Source organism: Vombatus ursinus, unplaced genomic scaffold, assembly GCF_900497805.2.
Source record: "Vombatus ursinus unplaced genomic scaffold, bare-nosed wombat genome assembly UNPS02014830.1, whole genome shotgun sequence".
Classification (NCBI taxonomy): domain Eukaryota; kingdom Metazoa; phylum Chordata; class Mammalia; order Diprotodontia; family Vombatidae; genus Vombatus; species Vombatus ursinus.
In genome coordinates this window covers 21,348,328-21,371,387 of record NW_020954608.1, presented here as the reverse complement: position 1 = coordinate 21,371,387, position 23,060 = coordinate 21,348,328, and the positions used below count along the sequence as shown (strand labels likewise).

Genomic DNA, 23,060 nt, shown 5'->3' with positions numbered 1-23,060 from the left:
TCCTTTCTGCTAGGAGCAAAAGTACCTAGGAATATATCCTCTGATGATACCTAGAAAAATTGCTCTTTCTTTCCTAAAATCATCTTTCCTTGAAATGATTTTTTTTCTTTCCTTAAACCTCACATAGTGTTTACAGCCTCTCCTGTTTTTGCAATGCTTTATTATGCAATCATTTATTGATGCATATGCACTAAAGATTGTAAGACTCCTCAAGGAATAGACCATACTTTGATAATTCTTGCACATAGTTTTGTTTTTGTGTTGTTGTGGTCAAGTTGTTTCAGTCATGCCTGATTCTTTGTGACCCCTTTTGGTGTTTCCTTGGCAAAAATACTGGGGTGGTTTGCCATTTCCTTCTCCAGCCTATTTTATAGATGAGAAATTGAATCAAATCGGGTTAAGTGACTTGCCCAAGGTCACATGTGTCTGAGGCCAGATTTGAGCTCGTGAAAATGAGTCATCCTGATTCCAAGCCCAGTGCTCTACCCACTACACCACCTAGCTGCCCATACACATAGTGGGTATTTACTACAAGGTTTTTTGAATTGAATTACATTGCAGTGAAAAGAGGATCTAGGTCTTTTTGTTGGCTACAAAATTGCCTGGGAGAGAGACCCCATTTTTCTTTCCTTGTATAAAGCCACATACAATTTTTAACTGGTAAATTTGTGCCACCTTTACCTCTAAATATTTGAGGAATTAGCGAACTTATGTTTTATGTCTTTTTGCCCCATGTTCTCTCTTGCTTGAGCAAGTTATCTAAGTTAGATAGCAGATGAAATTTAAGCCAAGTTTATGAGTATTATAGATTCTGGATCTAAAGGCAGGAGGGAACTCAGACATTGTTTTATCAACCTCCTTATATGACAAATTAGCAAAACTGAGAACCAGAAAGTTAAAGAACCTTGCCCAAAGTTACCAAAGGGTATCATCCAAAGTAGGAATGGCACCTGGCTCCTCTGACTTCAAGGCCAGTGCTCCTTTCACTCTACTGTGTTGTCCAGTTAATTACCCACACCCTTTCAAGGACATAAATGGCAGTGTTCCCTTCAGCTAGCTATCTCATATGTGCTTTCCTTCAGTCATGGTAGACAACCATGACAGTTGGTATAAACACCATTCAGAAATTGTCTTGAATTACAATCTTTATAATTAAATATTAATGGCAACACATTTTGGTAGAGATAATGATGGAGGCTAAAAGGAAGTAGACCTTGAGTGAGTGAAATCAAAGGAAAGGCCTAGACAAACGCATGATAGTGAATGATCTAGAAGAGAAGTCAAATTTGCAACCTTCACACAGCAAGCAAGCAGCCCACAAAATTTCGCACCACTTCTGAAAAGATTAAAATGTAAGTAGGACATGTTTAATAAAATAAAGAAAAATATAATGTCATATCAGTAATGTTAATTGGCAGTTTTACAAGTCAACATGCCATTCACAGGAATGTGTTTTGAGTTTAATACCACTGACCTAGAATATTATATGGAAATAGAGAGTTCAAGTCAATGTGATTTTTCTCCCCACAAAAATATGTGGCACAAAGTCTTATGTTTATGAGTATTGAAGTTTCAATTCTTGAACTGAATGCCACTGAGTTTGGTGTATATGCATTCTCCTATCATGAGCTAAAAATCTTTTATATTTTAACTGAAATTAGAATATCCTTGAAAATGAATAGTTTTCTTTTATTTGAGTAGAGTAGCATAATAGTTCCAGTAAGCAAACTATATGTATTTAATTGAATGCAGCCTTCTTTTAAAATGTTCAAAAGGTTAACCTTAGATATTATTCAGTAGAAGTTCTTAGGATCAAAACGGCCTTGGAAAGTAGCTTTTTGCTGCAACGATATCAAATATTTTCAATTCAGTTGTTTTTCAGTTGTGTCCAACTCTTTGTGACCCCATTTCAGGTTTTCTTGGCAAAGATACTTTACTGGTTTGCCATTTCCTTCTCCAGCTCATTTTACAGATGATTAGGGACTCACTAATTGTTTTTCAATTATGTTTAAATATGTGCCAGAGGCTAACTCTCACCATAAAAGGTCATTGAAGACTCCATATTAGATCAGTGAAAAGTCATTGATAAAACACAAATTCATCTTTTAGAAACTAATATCTTAGTGGCAGCATAGCGTAGTGCAAAGAGTTCTGAGAGTGGTTTCAGGAAGACCTGGATTCAGGTTTGACCCCTGATACTGTATGACATAATTCAAGTCTTTTTATTTCTGCGTGCATGAGGCAGTTTCATAGGATTCATTCAGGAAGTCATAGGCAGGTTACTTTTTGAGTTGATGAAAGAAGTTACTATAACTGTGAAGTCCCTGCACTGGCAAAATTACAGATCATTCACACATTCACACATCCAACATCTTATCTAATATATAAGCTCTTTTTAAACACATTTTCCATGTTTAAAATTACATATCTATGTGTTTTGATAGTTCTACATATAGGTATGTACATATGTATATGTACATGTATATTTGTGCACATACATGTATGTGTATTGATGACCATTATGTGATAGATAGATAGATGGATAGATAGATAGATAGATGTTGGCAGATAGTGTGCAATACATAAAGCCCTGGTCTTGAAGAGACAAGAATACATGGGTTCAAGTCCCACATCTGATCCATACTGACTCTGTGACCCCAGAAGTTACTTAACCTCTTGAGGTTTTAGAGAATTCTCTAAAACCATAGGTTGTAGAGAAAATACCAAGCTACGTTTATGAAGGGTATCTTTTTCATCATAGGATTCTCTATACAATTGAAATCACAGTTCCATTCCCTATCATCTGTCTATATATATATACACACACACACACATGTATGTATACAACCATACATATGTAATATTAGATAAACATAAACTAGAACTTTATATATTCTATATTATACATATAAATTACAGATTATAATAGAATATCAGTATTTTAAAACATAGAATAGTAAGTATTTTCTTGACAATCCCTTAGGAAAAACATAATTTGATTGTCTTTCTCATATTGGTGGTGTAATGATGTGGTATTAAAAAGGAAAGTGGGGTAGAATGGAGAAGGTAAAGGATTTGCAAAAAGGATGGCATAAGGATGGCTTGTGCAAACATGTTCAGGGTACATGGGAAAAAGTGAAAACTATTTTCTCTATATGTGTGTCTAAACTGATTTTTTGTTGAATTTGCTGACCTTATATCCTTCCCAAATGTGTTTCCCTTAAGGTGGGAGTGGATGGACAATTAAAAAGGCAATATGCAAGAAGCCTTTCAACCAGCAACTATCATATGCCTTATTTTTCTAGTGGTGACAAATGCTTCTAAATAAAGAGGAATATTATTATCCTGAAGAGAAATCAGTAAGGTCAAAGGAAGATCTTAATCCAATATAACTCCTCTAGAATATGAAGGGGGTAGCTTGAGCTGTTTGTGTTTTTCTGATCTTATCAATTGAACAGAAAAGTTTCCCTACCACATGTAATCTCAAGTGTTCACACATTTGACATAGGCCTTTGATATTAAGTATAAATTACCTTCCAATAATAGCATGAAATCGTATTACTAAAATATAGATATAGATATAGGATATAGAACAGTTATCTCAAAAATCTTTTAGATCATTAATTTTAATCATCTAAAATACAAAAGTATTTTTCCATAAAGACTGGATGGTATATTTTTTCTCCTTAAGAATAAAAGGTTTTATGTCAACTAGTATTTAGGCAACATTAGTATAACTTTTTTTAATCAACACTGGGAAAAGCTATCATCAAAAGGTGCAAATATCTAAAATATGAAGATTTTTTTAATAATCAAAAAATTTTAGTATCAGAAGCATTTTTGAAATGTTTTAACATCCATTACAGAAAATTAATGTGATTATTGCTGAGCTTATGAAGCAATAGTTTAGCTTTTGGGGGGGGTTGTTGGGTTGTTTTGTTTATTGTTAGTTTTGGTTCTTGGCAAGTTGAAGGAAAGATTTGATACTGGGGAACATAGGCTTCTAGTTCCCCTCTTATTAGGTTCAATAGGCTACAGTAAAAATGACATCATTTCAAAGGACTTTACTGATTGAAATGCATTTTACCATACCTATAATTCTCATTTTCTTTTCATTATATCCTGTGAGGTAAGCAAGGCAGTAACTTTATACCTATTTTATAGCTGAGGGACAAAGAAGTTTATTGACTTGACCAAGATCATTCTCAGAATCATAGAAACTCACAATTGGGGAACCCCAGATATCAAATAATTTAACCTGTTTGGGAATAAGAAGTCCCTCTACAAAACCCTGACAGATATTCATGTTTCCTCTGTTTGGGCAACTTGACTGTCTCTTTATGCAATCTAAGATTAAGTAAGCTTTTTTTGCTGCCATGTCTCATTATTAAAACCTATTGAGATTGCATTCCACTACAACTCCCATGACCCCTAATCAATTAATAAGTTACAGAGCCAACACCAAAACTCTGGTTTTCTTACTCTAAATCATGCTGTAAAACCATGAAACAATTCAAGTTGAGAATCTATTCATTCGTATCTTGAAATATACTGTTAAATAAATACTTTGAATATACTTCCATATATATGCAAAGAGGCAGTCTCCTAACACACACTCACACAAAAAGACACTGAATTTGGAGTGGAGTGCTAAAATCAAAACCTTGACTCTCACCTCTACTGACTATTGGACCTTGGTAAGCCAATTCTCCTCTCTAGGCCTTCACTTATTAATCTTTGAAATGAAAGGGTTATTTGAGCTAAAATTGAAATGCAATCATATTTTACACAAAATAGTAAAATGTTAACATAATTGACTTGTAAATTATTTTTCATAAGAAATTAATCTCCAGTAGGAAAAGTTATCATCAAATGATATATGGAACAAAAATATAAAGGGTTGTTTTTATAAACAGAAAACTTCTATGTCAGTAGCATTTTTGAAATATGTTTTATAATTATTTATGATTTTCTAACTTTTTGCATAATCAATCTTTCCTTTACATTGATTGATAATTTAATTGCAGTTCTTGTGAGGATTCTTAAGTATTTCTCAAATGAGTTAGTTGGAGTCATAGAGATAATAAATATAGTAATTCAATAATATTAAGTTTTGATATATCTTTTTTTTTTCCTTAGGAAAAGGAAGATGACAAATCAGATGCATCAAGTTCTCAGCAACAGAAAAGCCCTCAAGGTTTGAGTGACACAGGATATTCTTCTGATGGAATATCAGGTTCCCTTGGTGAAATTCCAAGTCTTATCCCAGGTGATGAAAAGGATTTGCCACAGGAACTCAAAAAAGATTCTCATCCTCAAGAAAGTAGTCCTACAAGTCCTTCAGATCTAGCAAAGTTAGAAAGTACTGTTCTGTCCATTTTGGAAGCTCAAGTGAATTCACTTGTTGAAGAAAAATCAGAAAAGAAAAAGGAATTATATGATAGGCTTCCTGAGCAGCCCAGAGATCAACAGAAAACCAAGGATTTTCCTGTCATACTGGAATGTTATAGCTCAGAAGAGGAAGAGCTCAAGGAAGTTCAAGAAGAAAAGAAAGATATCCCTGTAAAAGGTGATAAAGAAACTATTCCTTCCATAAAGGCCCTCAGAGAAAAAACTGACTTTGTAGATGATGTGACAGCTAGAAGGCAGCGTTATGATTCACTAGAAGACAGCAGTGAAAGTGAAAACTCCCCTGTCTCAAGAAGGAAAAGAAGAGCTAGTATTGGTTCATCAAGCAGTGATGAGTATAAACAGGAAGACAGTCAAGGATCAGGTGATGATGAAGATTTCATTCGAAAACAGATCATAGAGATGAGTGCTGATGAAGATGCCTCTGGTTCAGAAGATGATGATTTCATCAGGAAACAACTCAAAGAAATCAGTATTACTGAGAGCCAGAAGAAGGAAGAAACAAAAGGAAAGGGGAAAGGGTTAATTGGGAAGCATAGGCGACTCACCAGAAAAAGTAGTACAAGCTTTGATGATGATGCAGGGAGACGCCATTCCTGGCATGATGAAGATGATGAGACATTCGATGAGAGCCCAGAACTAAAATATAGAGAAACCAAAAGTCAGGAGAGTGAAGAACTCACTGTTACTGGTGGAGGAGGTCTTAGGAGGTTCAAAACCATTGAATTAAATAGCACAGTGACCGATAAATACTCTGAAGACTCTGTGCAAAAGAAAACAAGTTTATATTTTGATGAAGAACCAGAACTGGAAATGGAAAGTCTTACGGATTCACCAGAAGATAGGTCACGAGGAGAAGGATCATCTAGTCTGCATGCCTCCAGTTTCACACCTGGCACATCTCCCACATCAGTGTCATCTCTTGATGAGGACAGTGACAGTAGTCCTAGCCACAAAAAGGGAGAGAGTAAGCAGCGCAAATCTAGACACCGATCACATGGTCCTCTTCTTCCCACTATTGAAGATTCTTCAGAAGAAGAGGAGATGAGGGAAGAAGAAGAATTATTAAAGGAGCAAGAAAAACAACGTGAATTAGAACAGCAGCAAAGAAAGAGTTCCAGTAAAAAATCAAAGAAAGACAAAGATGAACTTCGGGCTCAAAGAAGAAGAGAAAGGCCAAAGACACCACCCAGCAATCTCTCTCCAATTGAAGATGCATCTCCTACAGAAGAATTACGTCAGGCTGCAGAGATGGAGGAGTTGCATCGATCCTCTTGCTCGGAATATTCACCAAGCATAGAATCAGACCCAGAAGGGTTTGAAATTAGTCCAGAAAAAATAATAGAAGTGCAAAAAGTTTATAAATTGCCCACAGCTGTTTCTTTATATTCTCCAACAGACGAACAATCTGTTGCAATTCAAAAAGAAGGTGGTCAAAAGGTATTAAAAAGTGCTGAGGAAATGTATGAAGAAATGATACATAAATCCCACAAATCAAAAGCATTTCCAACTCCAACAGAGAAAGATGAAGTGTTTGAGAAGGAGCCATTATATGGTGGAATGCTAATAGAGGATTATATTTATGAATCTCTCGTAGAAGACACATACAATGTTGCTGTTGATAGCAGTCTATTAACAAGACAAGATGAAGGTAGTGAATTTATGCAGCCAGGAGGGAGAGAGAGAAAAATGAGACTTCCAGAGGAAATCTATGAAGATCCTATGCAGAAAATCTCAGATCTGCAGAAAGAATTTTATGAGCTAGAAAGTTTACACTCTATGGTGCCTCAAGAAGATATTGTATCAAGCTCATATATCATCCCTGAGAGTCATGAAATTGTGGATCTAGGTGCTATGGTAACATCAACGAGTGAAGAAAAACAGTTATTAGATGCAGATGCAGCCTATGAGGAACTCATGAAGAGACAACAAATGCAGCTGACCCCAGGGTCTAGTCCAACTCAACCAGCCACTGAGCATGATACAACAGAGCCTACAGTAGACTTTGACAGGATGCCCGATACCTCACTGACATCTAGTATTCTCTCAGGAGCGTCACTCACAGACTCAACTAGTAGTGCAACACTTTCTATCCCAGACGTGAAAATAACACAGCACTTTTCGCCAGAGGAAATAGAGGATGAATATATAACTGATTATACCAGAGAAATTCAAGAGATAATTGCCCATGAATCATCTATTTTAGCATACTCTGAGCCCTCAGAAAGTGCAACATCTGTGCTACCATCCGACACGCCTTCTCTTACATCATCCATTTCATCAGTTTGTACAACAGATAGCTCTTCACCTATTACTGCACCAGAAACCACAACTGCAGTTTTTATAGATACGGTGGACCAACTAGCTGAATTTCAGGATTCTGAAAAGATTCCATCATTACCTCCCTTTCCAGTAGACACAACAGTGTATTCAGAAATAGCTGTATCTTTAGATCAGACTGCCCAACCCCCTCCTAAAACAATTGTTGATCATGTCACAATTTCTCTTCCTGATCTTCCACTGTCTGTCACATTACCTGAAGAAGCCAAACCGAAGCAGTCTGTTTCTGAATCTTTTTCTGTTGATTCATCTGTGTCTGAAAAAGAAGATACAGTAAAGAAAACTAAGAGTAAAAATGGAAATGGTGTTGTGCTGCAAACTTACAAAGATAAAAGGAAGGCACCTGTACCTTCACTACGTAGAATTAGCTCTGTAGATTCTGTGTCTGCTCAACCACCTCCAAGTACCACTGCAGTTCCAGTTAGTGATCAAATATCAACAATTTCTTCTATGTCTAGAGAGGTGACAGATACAGTATCACAATTGCCATCTATGACTTCTTCAGTTCCTGCTGTGACACCTAGAGCACCTCTTCTTTGGAGAAGTTATTCTTTGGATTCATCTGCCCAACCCCCGCCTGCTCCTCCTCCCCCTCCTCCTCCTCCTCCTCCTCCCCCTCCTCCTCCTCCTCCTCCTCCTCCTCCCCCTCCTCCTCCTCCACTTCCCCCACCAACTCCTCCTAAACCTGCTATTTATCCTAAAAAGAAGTCATTGAAAGCTCCTCCAGTGACGTCAGCTGCTGTCGTACCTTCAGTTGACACTGTTGCTCCTGTGGAGGCTGCTGTTATCCCAAGGAACAATGTGACACCTGTAACAAAAGTATACACTCCTGCACCACCTCCTGTTCCACCTAAGCCATCTTCAATTCCATCAGGACTTGTATTTACTCACAGGTCTGTTGAGGGAACCAAACCTCCAATTGCTCCTAAACCAGCAATTCCTCAGCCTCCAATAACTACACAGATGCCAGTGGATACACATCCCAAACCAACAGGTTTATCCTTAACTTCCAGTATGATGTTGAATTTAGTGACTTCAGTCGATTATAAACTGCCATCTCCTACATCCCCCTTGTCACCACATTCCAACAAGTCTTCACCAAGGTTTTCCAAATCATTGATGGAGACTTATGTTGTTATAACATTGCCATCTGAACCAGGAACTCCAACAGATTCTTTAACTAGTCAGGCAGTGACGAGCTGGCCTTTGGGGTCACCTTCTAAGGAACTGGTTTCTCTGGAGCCTGTATTTACTACAGTTCTTCCTGTGACAAGTGTGGAGATTCAGAGCACATCAGATAAGAGCCTGTATTCCTCAGGTGCTTTACAGACTCTCTATGCTGCCCCAGTCGTGACACAGTCTTTGTTCCATGTAGGCCCAGGTTCAGTAACTCCATTACTATTGAGTGAAGCGACTAAAACCATGGTTTCATTAGTAGACAGCACAGTTCCTAGTGTTGATTCAAGTAGTGTTTCTATAACGATTCCTCCAGAGCCCATGCCTCAAGAACCCTTAGCATTACAGAAACCAAGATATAAAGAAAATGGAAAGTTTCAACTCTTTGGGGATGTTATTGATCTACGTATGGTACCAAAGGTTGATGGTGAAATACCTGGAAGCTGCATGGATCTGTCTGCTTCTCCGGTGGATGTGAGAAGGCAGACCACAGCAAGTGAGGCTTATGGCAGACAAATCAGCACTGTTCAACCTGCTATCATAAACCTCAGTGCAACATCATCAGTAGTAGCACCACTAGCCCTGGTCACAGAAACTATTGCTGTTGTGACATGTACAACTAGCGTAAGTTATACCACAAGCACAGAAAGCTTGGTTGGGGCAGATCATTCGATGATGACACCACTTCAGTTAACAACATCAAAACATGCTGAGCCTACATACAGAAAAACAAGTGTCCCAGTCTTCCCCACACTAAGGGAGGAAGCACCAATAAACTTATCTTTAAGTACTTCTGCCCATGCAGTAACATTGCCTACCACCAAACCTATTACTGCACCTCCACCTAGTGTTACAAATGGATGGGCTGATCTCTCCACATCTCAGGGGCCTCAAGATGGTGGTGCAGTGGATCTCAGCACTACAAAGTCTCATCGAACTGTAGTCACAGTGGATGAATCTACTTCAGGTGTTGTGACTACTGTCATAGAAGATGATGAGAAACCAGTGGATTTGACTGCAGGGAGAAGAGCGGTGTGCTGTGATGTTGTTTACAAGTTACCATTTGGAAGAAGCTGTACGACACAACAGCCTGCCACTACTCTTCCAGAAGATCGTTTTGGTTACAGGGATGATCACTACCAGTATGATCGGTCAGGGTCATATGGTTACAGAGGAATTGGAGGCATGAAGCCTTCCATGTCTGACACAAACTTAGCAGACACTGGAGTTTTTCTTTATAAGAGTAAGAATACCTTTGATTATACTGATGGGGCTGATACAGCAGTAGATCTAACTTCTGGAAGAATAACTGCAGGTCAGTATGACAAGGCAGCAGATCTTTCGTTGAAATATCATTATGGGGTCGCTCATCTAATTTCAGGATGAAATTTTTATCCTTTTTTTTTCCCATTATGTTTTTTTTTCCCTTTCTTTTCAATGGTATGGCAGCATATTGTGGAGTACACTTGCATTTTTTTTAATTTCCTCATTTTACTTATTTTCTGCCCAAATTGCCTGCATGTGCCTGCATGTTCAACGTTGCTTTCTCTCTGCATATAAGTAGGCTAAACTGTGGATTTGCATGCAGTTCTCTCCATTATGTTCATCAAGATGAGAGGGCTTTCAGACGCACAAAGCACCATACTTTCTTGGAACTGGACTGTAACTCTACCCTATATTTCAGGTGAGGTAATGGATTATTCAAGCAAGACCACAGGTCCCTATCCTGAGACTCGACAAGTTATTTCAGGCACTGGGATTGGTGCACCACAGTATTCTACAGCAAGAATGACCCCTCCACCAGGATCCCCGTACGGCATGGGGACTGTTTTGAGATCCTCCAATGGTGTGGTCTATTCTTCAGTAGCAACTCCAATCCCTTCTTCATTTGCTATCACTACTCAGCCTGGCTCTATTTTCAGCACCACTGTGAGGGATTTGTCTGGCGTTCACACAACCGATGCAATAACATGTTTGTCTGCTTTGCAGCAGACCCAGCCCTTGCCTAGATCATATGGTTTCCTAACAACTGGAGCTTCTAAGAAGGACGGTTCTGCGGCCGCTTTAGATATCGAAACAAGCTTGCAAACTCTGACTGCGGAAAGTCTCACTGCCGAGGCCATTGAAGTGATTCCCACTTTGACCACAGCATCTGAGGTGTTTCCTGAAGTCCTGGGAGACGACAGTGCTCTTGTCGTTGACACTGAAGAGGAGAAGCAGCAGCAGCTTGATCTGGAGCGGGAGCTCCTGGAGCTTGAGAAAATTAAGCAGCAGCGCTTCGCCGAGGAGTTGGAGTGGGAACGACAGGAAATACAAAGATTCCGAGAGCAGGAGAAGTTTATGGTTCAAAAGAAACTGGAGGAGCTGCAGTCTATGAAGCAGCACCTCCTCTTACAGCAGGAAGAAGAGAGGCAAGCTCAGTTTATGATGAGGCAGGAAACGTTAGCGCAGCAACAACTACAGCTTGAGCAAATCCAGCAACTTCAGCAGCAGCTGCACCAGCAGCTAGAAGAGCAAAAGATCCGCCAGATCTACCAATACAGCTATGATCCTTCCGGAACAGCCTCACCACAAACTACGGCCGAACAAGCAATCCTGGAAGGTCAGTATCCAGCCGTGGAGAGCACCCAGTTTTGGCCCGCTGAAGATGTCACCACCACAGCTTCAGCCGTAGTGGCCATTGAAATCCCTCAGAGCCAAGGCTGGTACACGGTTCAATCCGATGGCGTTACTCAATACATTGCTCCACCTGGGATACTGACTACTGTTTCTGAGATGCCTCTAACTGATGTTGTTGTGAAGGAGGAAAAGCAACTTAAAAAGAGGACCTCTGGAACCAAGCTGCGTGGTCAGTATGATGAGCTTGAGGAAACTGTGGGTGAGGATCCCCGGTGTTTTAAAAAGATAGTAGACAGTGGAGTACAAACTGATGATGAAGATGGAGCAGACAGAAATTATACCAATAGGAGAAGGAGAAGTAAAAAAAGCGTGGATACCAGTGTCCAGACTGATGATGAAGATCAGGATGAGTGGGATATGCCCAGTAGATCACGGAGAAAATCACGTCCTGGAAAATATAGTGATAGCACCCCTGAAATTGACAAGACTAAACCCCTCTCCAAGGTGTCTAGTATAGCAGTCCAAACAGTGGCAGAAATATCAGTGCAGACTGAACCAGTTGGGACCATAAGAACACCTTCTATACGTGCTAGAGTGGATGCAAAAGTTGAAATAATCAAACACATTTCAGCTCCTGAAAAGACATACAAAGGTGGAAGTTTAGGATGTCAAACAGAGATGGACCCCGATGCACAGAGTCCTCAGTATTTGAGTGCCACATCTTCCCCCAAAGACAAGAAACGTCCAACACCTTTAGAAATAGGTTATTCGTCTCATCTTCGGGCAGATTCCACACTACAGCTAGTACCATCCCCACCAAAATCCCCAAAAGTTCTTTATTCACCGATTTCTCCAATTTCACCAGGCAAAGCCTTAGAATCAGCCTTTGTACCTTATGAAAAACCCATCACTGATGATATCAGCCCTCAGAAAATATTGCACCCAGACATGGCAAAGGTTCCACCAGCAAGCCCAAAGACTGCAAAAATGATGCAGAGGTCAATGTCTGACCCAAAACCTTTGAGTCCAACAGCAGAAGAGAGTTCCAGAGTGCATTTTCAGTATACTGAGGGCTACTTGGTAAGAGTTACTGTTTTTTTTTTATTTAACAGGTAATTTTAGTAGTTATTTAATATCAAGTAAATATGTGAATATATATACATATATATATGAGAGACTATGTGGGCACACTAAACCTATAGCTCACATAAGGTTGTTTCAGTATAATTTGGGGAAAATATAGCAGTAAATAAATACTGTCATCTCATTAAATACTGTGATTAGAGTAGTGTATGTGATGCTGTGAGGCTATGCCAGAAACTAGTTTGCTATTTTAAGAGTTAATCATGTAACAGACACTGCTTTGTGAATTTTATCTGCTTTTAACATGCATTTCTCTTTCTAGTGTATCTTATATAGTGTGTATTGATTATTTTTATGCATTTAAGTATAATTGCCATAAAATTGTACCTGAAAAGATCAGGAGAAATATTTCCATAAAACAAACTTGACAAATTTCCATGATGCCGGTCACTAGATGGTCCATCACCATTTATTAAGCACCTTTTATATGCCAGGCTTTGGGCTAAGCACTAGGGATATAAAGAAAAACAAAATACAGTCCCTCCCCTTAAGGAACTGGTAATCTAATAGGGGAGACAATAATAAAGATGCCATACACAGAATAAATAGAAAATAATTAACAGAGGGAAGGCACTAGAATTAAGAGGAGCTGGGAAAGGCTTTCTATAGAGGGTGGTATTTTAGTTGAGACTTGAAGAAATCTAGGGAAAAAAGGAGGCAAAGATGTAAAGGGAGAAAAATTTTAGGCATAGGAAACAGCCAATGAAGATGCTCTGAGTCAAGAGATGGAATCTCTTGTTTGTGGAACAGTAAGGAGGCCGGTGTCACTGGATCAAAGCTTATATGGCAGGGTAAGATATGAGAAAACTGGAAAGGTGGAGGTGTAGAAGGGGACCTAGGTTATAAAGGACTTCAAATGTCAAACAAAGAATGCTGTATTTAGACCTGGAATAACTGGAGTTTATTGAGTGGGGAGGTGTAACATGGTCAAACCTATGATTTAGGAAATTCAGTTTGATGACTGAGTGGAGGATGGCTGAGTGAAGGATGGGGAAAGAAATTTGTGGCAGGCAGACCAACCAGCAAGCTATTGCACCCAAAGGTGATATGGGCCTCTACCAGGGTGGTGGAAGTATCAGAAGAGAGTAGAGGTCATATTTGAGATTTAATGCAAAGGTGAAATCAATAGAAAAAGCAAAAGGCAACAGTTTGTAAATGGAGAGTGAAAGATAGTGAGGAGTCAAGGAAAACACCTAGGTAGGTAGATTTTCTGAGGAGACTAGCACCTGTTATACATTATAACCTCAAGCTGTCTTCAGGGGGAAAAAACATTTTACAAAAGAAAACAGGCAAATAAACAGATAATCCAATCCTTTTTTCTTGGTTATATTAGGTCTTACATTCTGGGACCAACTCTAGAAAAGGGAAGAGGTGGCAAGTGTATCAACATTAGTCCCAGGTCCTTAAACCACCTTGTTTTTTTCATTTCTTCAATTCTCAGGTTATCATTGTTTTGAATGATGAAAATTAAATACTACATTTAGGGGAAATGGTGTAAAAAGAATTTAGATACCTCAGTGATGGAGTAACTTATGCTAAGAAATAATTCTGATTTTGAAACAAAAGCCACAAACAGGCATGTGATTTTTGGAAGCCTAAACTTTAGCTAAATTTTCAGATCTATGAATTACTCACCTAAATTATTATTTTTTTTTCCTAGAGCATTAGAGCTCACCAGTTAAATTTGACTGAAAAATAATCTTATTTCAAATACTCAGTGCCACAAATAAAATGTATATTTAAGTCGGCATACAAAATTTAATGTTTAGAAGTAATTTCATTTGTCCCATCTTAAAATTCAACATATGAATATCTTAACTTACAAAAATAGATAAGGTGATAATTATTTATATCATGAACCACTATTACATGCCTTAATATAACATTTTTCATCTAAATTAGTTTAAACTGTTATTGATTTGCCAAAATCAATTTAAGTGTGCCTTTTTAAAGGAGCACATTAATTGTATAACATAAGGTATATTTTTAGTAAATTATGGGATGTTTATTATATAGACTATTCAGAATAGTCTATATAATATACATTACAAAATTTTATTTTCATTAAAAGATTTCTACAAAGGCCAAACTTTAAAAAGATTTGACCCATTAAATATAAAAAAGAAAAAATATTTTTATCCTCTACATACTTAGTGACCTTATTTCCTCATTAAAAGTAACCTAACAGGCCTCTAATGTTTTTTCATACTCTTTCATATTCTTGCCCGAAAATTCTCCATGTACTTGGGAAAGAGGGTGAATAATAATAGGTACAAGGTAACTCTAGATTAGCTGAGGGTCTCTGAGGCATTTTCAGGGTGTCCACAAATCCAAAATTATTTTCATAATAAAACTGAGTCATTTTAATTTCTAATACAGTAAATATTTATAGAAATCATAGCCAAAAGCTCTTTCAGAGGTTCTCAATAATTTTTAAAAGTGAAAAGGAGTCCTGAGACTTAAAATATTTGAAAACTGCTGATTTAAATGAGTCCCTCAACCTGAAAAAGCTTGGGTTGATTGAACGTTAGCATATAACAGAATTTTTTTTTCCCTTTTGTCTAATCTAAAAAGGTTTTTATAAGGGGGATAAGTTGATAGTCTCAAAGGTACTGTTCTTCAAATGTGTATAAGAATTTTACAAGTGCTAGAGTTTGAGAATAGTTATAATGATCTACAATGGTGTTTAAATATATGTGGAGAGAGAAATATGTGTATTATGTATATTTGTGTGTAATGTTTATTTTTTTAATTTAGTGAATAACCTATGCATATGCAAACATTTTTTAAATTTTTAAAAAATAATTTTCCTGTTTTAGTTACTCAGATTAAACAAAATAATATACCTCCTAAACATAATTAAATTAAGACATTGCAATGCTAATTGATAAGTAGCTATGCTGGGAAAAATATTAAATACGAAAGTGATTCATAGGGCTATGAGGCAACACTTAGGAGTTCATTGAGACTGTATCACTTGCATGAAAATGCTTGGTTATCATTTTACTCTTGATTCTTTTGATTCTTAGATCATGCTTTTGTCAATTTTTCCCAGTCTTTGATGAGATTTCTAGGCTGGATATTAATTTACTCTCCCCTTCAGGCATTGAAAATGACTTGCCAATCTTATTGCAAAGACAAGGCCTCTGCAGGCCTTGAGCATCCAAGCGAGTGGTGACCTTTCCTAAACCCTATTATTTAAATTGGTCAAGCTTATTATCTAGGCATACATATTACACAGCTTTCTACTGCACACATTTCTAGAAACACAAATCTAATACTTGATTATAGTAAGAATATTGATTTTAAAGTGATAAAATAGAAATTCCAAAAATCTGCAATCAGAAAATATGTATAGCTACTCCTCAAACAGTAAGATTTTTACCTAATAATTTATTTAAAGAAGTTAATATGTCTTTAATTGGAAGTGAAATAGAATTATGGGATTTCTTCATAATATATGTTAGTTGATCTTTTAGTATAACTATCTCAATACAAATTTCTTGCTTTTCCTTTCATTATATTTATACTTTTGTTCACTTCAGGAGAGTAGTTTGTGAACAAATGACTGAAGTAGGAGGGGTGAAGAAATTGAAGCCTTAGAAGAGTTGATGACCACTTAGGATTTTCAATTGATAGCATTACTTTAAATTCACCCTAATGTAGTTTAAATCTTTCTCACATATTATGTAGAAATTTTATTCAGAGAAAGAGAGAGCAATAAATGTTCCATATACTAACAATCAATCATTTTAAGAAATGATGGAAAGTATAGTTTCAAAGAAGTCATCATAGAAATTTATCAGGAATTGCTGAAATGTTCATAAAATGTGCCCCTTTTCTGCTATGCACAGTGGATAAAATAAATATACCTGACAAATTTTTTAAAGACTTATTTACAGAGGCTCAGAAATGCCTGTTTGATATTGCCAAAGACAAAGGTCAGAATATGGTAGCACCGTCAAGAAGTGATGATGCTGATACTAACATACTTGCAAAGGTTTAGCTCTTTTGCAAACAACTGGTTGGAGCTATAAGAGTTCCTCAAAGTTGATAATTGTAGGATGAATTGTAATTGTATATAACTTCTTAATGATGGAATTATGTGGTCACTTAGATTGATGAATCATACTATAGTAAATAAATATTAGATCTTTAAGGGTTTCAGAAACACCAAGTCAATAGAACTATTTCTCTCCCATTTTCTTTGTTTGTTTAGACCTAGACCTGGTCCAGTGGATTCAAAGAATGTTAGCACTAGAAAGGGATCTTAGAAATCATTGGTTTTTACAAGTGAAGACATTAAGATCAAGAGTAGAAATGACTTATACTTAATAATACTTCAAATTTGCTTCAAATACTAAATCTTCTGCTTTATGAAGTAGAAGTATTCAGACTGCCATTTTCTTAAAATACAGAGTTCTGAGAGATTTCAGTCTATTTTCTGAATTCTTGGTTCTGAAAATCACCAAGTTTTCTTGAGCCTTCTACTTTTAACTCAATCCCAAGACAGTATGCAGTGGTTTCATTTTCCATGGTCTTAATAAAACTAATAGTATGATCTTTAGAATAAAGACCTAATTATATGTATTTTGGTAGATGAGGTGGATATGATTTTATGTGTATTTATATAAAATGTATTCCACTGCTAGATTTAGTAACTTGGCCAAGACCACTAAGAATAAGAAATCAAAATATTCCTACAGTCACCCAACAGCCAACAAGCATTTATTAAGCACTTATTGCGTGCCAGAAGAAAAGAATTTATGGCCGAAGTAGGAGATGAGAGTGGTATCGAAGACCTGCTAGCTTCTGAATTGTTCCCCTGGCTATGGCTTCTACAATCCCAGATAGTTCTATTTCCCAGCTCACTTTTTAAACTTCCAAGAATGGCCAGAAGAAATCAATTATCTTATGGGGAATCTTCCCTCTATCCAAGAGAACAAGTCTTATCTCTCTTCCAGCCCCCACCAGCTTAGTAGATTGGGAATAGGCTAGCTCAATAACATTGGACTTGCATTTTCCACTTTAACACACACAAAGGAACTCAAGAATATACATCTAACGTACCAGACTCATGACACTAGTTCTTTCCTGATAACAGCTTTCATTCACTGTCACAATCAGGCAAACTAGAGGCAATGATCCATCTCCACTAAAATCCTCATATGACTACAACCCACCATTTACTAAACTTATTTTTCTTCTAAAATAAATGTGTTGATGTCTATACCATTCAATCCTATTCAACAAATATTTGTTAAATGATAACCAGGTGCAGAGTACTGTGCTAGATATAAGGGAAATAATATTTGTCCAACATTAGGTCTCCCTTACCATTGTTACTTTGAATGGTAGTGAAATCCCAGTTATTATAATTTTTCAGGCAGAGGTTGAATGAGCACTTGTCTGAAGGGATGCAAAAAGAATTTATACTTTGGTTAAAGGTTAAACTTAAGGACCTCTAATGTCTATCCTAATGCTGGGATTTATGAAAAACAGGGAATTTTTACTAGTCATATAATATATTAACAACAAAATACTGAATAGATGTCACAGCCCTGAGTCTTTCAATTCTCACAGAGCTGCATAGTCATACTTAGTATTTTTTAAAAATTTATTCTTAATTTATAGAATAAAACAAACATTTCTATAACATAGTACAATAATATGATTGCACATGAAACTGCAAACCTACTATAATTAAATTGCTATTCTTTTTAAATATACAAGTTATTATGTAAATCTTTTCTTAGATAGTGTCTTTCTTCATATGTCCTTTATAGTTAATTTGGGTATTTATAATAGTCAAAATAATTTATTTGCTCAAAGACTTTCTTAAAACAATATTGCTGTTACGATGTACAAAGTTCTCTTGGTTCTGCTCATTTTGCTTTTCATTATTTCTTGGAAGTCTTTCCATGTTTTTCTAAGATAATTGAACTTATCATTTCTTACAGCACAGTAGAATTCCATTATGATCACGTACCACAGCTTGTTCAGCTATTCCCCAGTTGATTCCCCTTCAATTTCCAGTTCTTTGCCACCACGAAGAAAACTGCTTTAAACATTTTAAAACATATAAGTTCTTTTCCTTTTTCCCTAATCATCTTTGTAAATAGACCTAGTAGTGCTGGATAAGTTTAATAATTCTTCGGGCATAATTCCAGATTGCTCCCCAAAATGGTTGGATGAGTTCACAATTCCACCAACAATGAATTAATGTCCCATTTTTCCATACTCCCTCCAACACTTGTCGCTTTCCTCTTCAATTATTTTAGCCAATCTGGTAGGTGTAAAATATCTCAAGTTTGTTGTAATTTGCATTTCTCTAATCAATAATGATTTAGAGCATTTCTTTCTTGTTACTATAAATTGTTTTGACACTCATATCTAGTGTAATATGTTCATTGCAAAAGTAACAATTAAATATGGCACTTGTTAGGTTAGAGTTCACAACCCCTGTAAATTACAGATGGAAAAAAAAAACAGCCTCTCATAGCACAGCCCCAGTGAATGTAGCTCAGTGACATTTCAGAAGCTAATGGTGCAATTCAGAGAATCATGAAAATGGAAGGCACTTTGGGGCCTAGGCCATATACTGCCTCCTCTATCAAATGCAACAATATCCTCTACAAGAGTCTTGATAGTCATCCAGCTTAGATGACCCACCAAATTAAGTCTAAATCAATCTTGCAATCAATTTACAAGTATTTATTAAGTGCCTATTATTTGCCAGGCACTGTGTTAAGCAATGGGGATTACAGAGACAAAAGTGAAGCCTTACACACAAGGAGCTTACAATATAATTGGAGGAGTGGGAGAAACAACATAGTCATGTATAATTATATATGGAATGCATAGAAAATGTATATAAGATGGATTAGGGCTAGGGAGGCCATGAGTACTTGCTTAATTTGACTTTCCTGATTCTGCATGCTTTGATTTCAACCTGATTTTCAACATAACATCCCACTGCTTCCCCAAACACACACAAAATTCTGGTTAAAATCTACTCTTCACCATTACATCACTGATGTCAATGTCTTTTCCCCTCTGAGCTTTTATTCTTACTGTTTCCAGCATGTAAAATGCCCTTATCTCCATCTCTACCTGTCAAAACCTTTCCTATTCTTCCATGTTCAACTAAAATGCTAATTTCCCTAAACATTTTAACCATTTATGATCTTTAAGATCTGAAAACTGCCTAGTTTTAACCTCTCTTGAGAAGTAATGTATTCTTATTTTTTATTAGCTAATTTGTAGAAATATCTTATTTCATTGCTAGAGTGTAAGCTTCTTGAAGGCAGGACTGTGTTATTCTTCATACATGTATGCACCACAGTACTGTATAAAATGCATAAATAAATGCATAAAATGCCTTGGACAATGTAAAGATTTGAAAAAAATAACTTTACTATGACTTACTTTATTTTTGATTAAATGAATGAGTGCCAACCCATTCCTTTTTCGGACAGTTCTAATCACTAGTAACTTCAAATATTGAGCCCTACATGGCTAACTTGCATCTATCTATTGGTTATACTTTAAACTCTAAAGTAATATTTAAGAATTTTCATATGAAAATACTTGAGAAAACTAGCTATGTTTAGTCTAGAAAAAGGAAAGACACAAGAAGAATATAATAGTGTTCTTCACATACTTGAGGAGCTTCCATGTGGATGACGTATTAGAATTATAATGTACCTGAACTGATAAGATTATCTTCCACAATATTGTCTTATGAGGGCTTTTTTAAAAATGTGATTAAGGCCACCATACATTCCTTAGGATGACAACACATTAATTTACTATTGCTAGAATCTGTTATTAATGTACGATATGGATCTCTGATGTCATGGGCCTATGACGCACCCATCCATCTCCATAATTTCTCTTCTGTTGTGTCACTCATCTTCCATTAGACAATACCAAGACTTAGGGACCTAGAATCAGTGGACTACCTAGTGAACTAGTATGAAAACTTAATGGCCATATGAAATTTTCCAAGTGCATATCATTAAAATACTTCAGCTATACTCCCATTTAGTGTATGCAGCCACCTAATTCCTTACCTTTCTAACTGGGGGAAGGATGGTTGCCACTCCTCCCTACCAATATTTTTCTACAGCTCATCAGTCATTTATTAAATTCTTTTTTTTAGGCAATTGGGGTTAAGTGACTTGCCCAAGGTCACACAGCTAGTAAATGTCAAGTGTTTGGCCTGAGGCCGGATTTGAACTCAGGTCCTCCTGACTTCAGGGCCGGTGCTCAATCCACTGCACCACCTACCTGCCCCCATTTATTAAATTCTTGAACAGGAAAGTGCCAACCACTAACCCTTGGGGAAATTAAACTATTTCTTTCTACTAATTATTATGGATTATTATGATACTCAGTCATCACTCTTTTTCTTATGATTTTTAAAATTTTTATTATGAACTTAATATTCATTAACAAGTATGAACATTTCAAATTATAAAGATGACCTTTTCCCCTAAAAAGGACCGTATGAAAATATTATCTTATGTTAAATGTAGTTGAGTCATTTTTAAAGTGTGTATAAAATTTAACATGACAGCAACAAAATTTCCCTGTTTGCTTATGATAATCACTCTTAAATGCACATTCCAATTTAAGCATCTTCACTATTGGATTTTTTCCCCTGGAGACACCAAATTCTAAGATTTTTGGTCTACTAGCATATTGTATTAAAGTCCTTTATTATTGAAGCCCTTATTATTGATGAATTTATGGAAGGTTCATGAAGTAGTTTTGCAGTATTTCAAGTATGTGATATAAAAAGCTAAATAACATTAGAAACCCTAGTGATAGCTTTTTTGCCTATCTATCCACTAAATTGGCATTCTCCTTACCAAAGATAGGGTTTGTGAAATACAGCATGTGCCTGAATCAAAAGCAAAGTGAGCACTTCAAGCCTTCTCAAGCTATTTCATTTCTGTTATATTTTTCTTCCATAAAAGATGACTGTTCTGTGCCACTCTATCATCTACTAGGCTACAAATAGTGCTTTATGGCATTGGATGTGTGTGTATGCAGATGCTTTCTTGAATTTCAAGCATTTATTGAATTCTTAGTGTTAATAAATATAATGAAAAAAACCACTTTCCTACTACTGATGCTTCCCTCTATGGTTTGGGAGCTAGCACTGAGACACTAATAGTTTCCTGGTAAAGAACAACATAATCTGAAGAATGGAACTTGGTTTCACTAGAAAAAAGAACACACTTGCTACTGTTATAGGAGTCAGGAAGTTTCATCAGTATCTATAGCTCTGCCTTTATAATTTGTACTAAACAAAAGTCTAATAAGATTTTTTATGAGCTTGGGATTACATCCTTAATATTACTATTAATTGTATTATATCTAGTTTTTGGATGATTATTTATCTGTTTGTTTCTTTAGCTCATTGTATGTGACCACAGGTTTGGATTAGTTTTATTGATTTATCTAAGGAAGTACATTTCAGTCATGTCTCCCAGAAATATACTAGTGCCCAATGCCACCTGTCATCATTAAATTTGTATTTTATCCTTCCACTAAAATATTTGATGTCCAAATCCCTCATTGATCCATTTTTTCAGCATGATAAAAATATATTTAAATAACCCTGAAAGATGTCCAAACTTAAAGATGCCTCAAAACAATCCTGTCAGGAAGAATATTTGAGTATTTTTATCCTTATTTACAGATGAGGAAAATAAGACTCTGTTGAACTCTGGAGTCCATATTGGTCCCTACTCTTGAAATAAATCTTTTCATGAGTATAAAATATATGAATGAATTCACAGAAAGATCTAGATGCAGTTCACAGATGGCATGACTAGAATATGATCTGAAACCTGGTCTACTTTTGTAGAGATTAGGACCATGCCAACATCACATTCCCCTCTCCTCAGCAGCCTAATAGGATGGAGAAAGGGGCAGAAGGCAGGATCCAGGGCCTCTGAGGAGTTTCCAAGTCTCCAAGGTAGATAGGTACCAGGCTAGAATTATCTCTGTCTTCCTCACTTCAAATATCTGTACCCTGGAGCTACAATCCTGGGGGGTGGTAGAAAAAATAAAAGTCAGTCATCTGATTGTTCTCCAGGTGGGAGGGTAGCCCTTAGGTTATCTTCTTCTCACCAAACAGTGATTGCACGAAAGACCATGACAAGTAGCTCCTTATTAAAGAAAGCAGACAACAGAAATCAGACACGTTATATCTATTAGAATATACCCAAAGAAGAGATGCATAAATGAGCTTTTTGGCTGGAAGAAAGATCAGATCTTAGGTCAAACCAGAAGACAGAGAGCAATCTCATCAAGAGGAGTTCTTTCTCTGGGACTGCAAGTGCTAGAAGTCAAGGCAC

The 23,060-nt window shown here is 36.6% G+C and overlaps 1 protein-coding gene across 1 annotated transcript in view; it reads left to right on the top strand.

Annotated features, from left to right (window-relative positions):
* PCLO (piccolo presynaptic cytomatrix protein) overlaps positions 1-23,060 on the top strand; it is a 539,133-nt gene that overhangs the window by 251,774 nt on the left and 264,299 nt on the right. The window contains exons 6-7 of the mRNA XM_027838890.1: positions 5,140-10,240; positions 10,610-12,624. Coding sequence (XP_027694691.1) covers positions 5,140-10,240; positions 10,610-12,624 — 7,116 coding nt within the window. The remainder of the gene's footprint in view (positions 1-5,139; positions 10,241-10,609; positions 12,625-23,060) is intronic.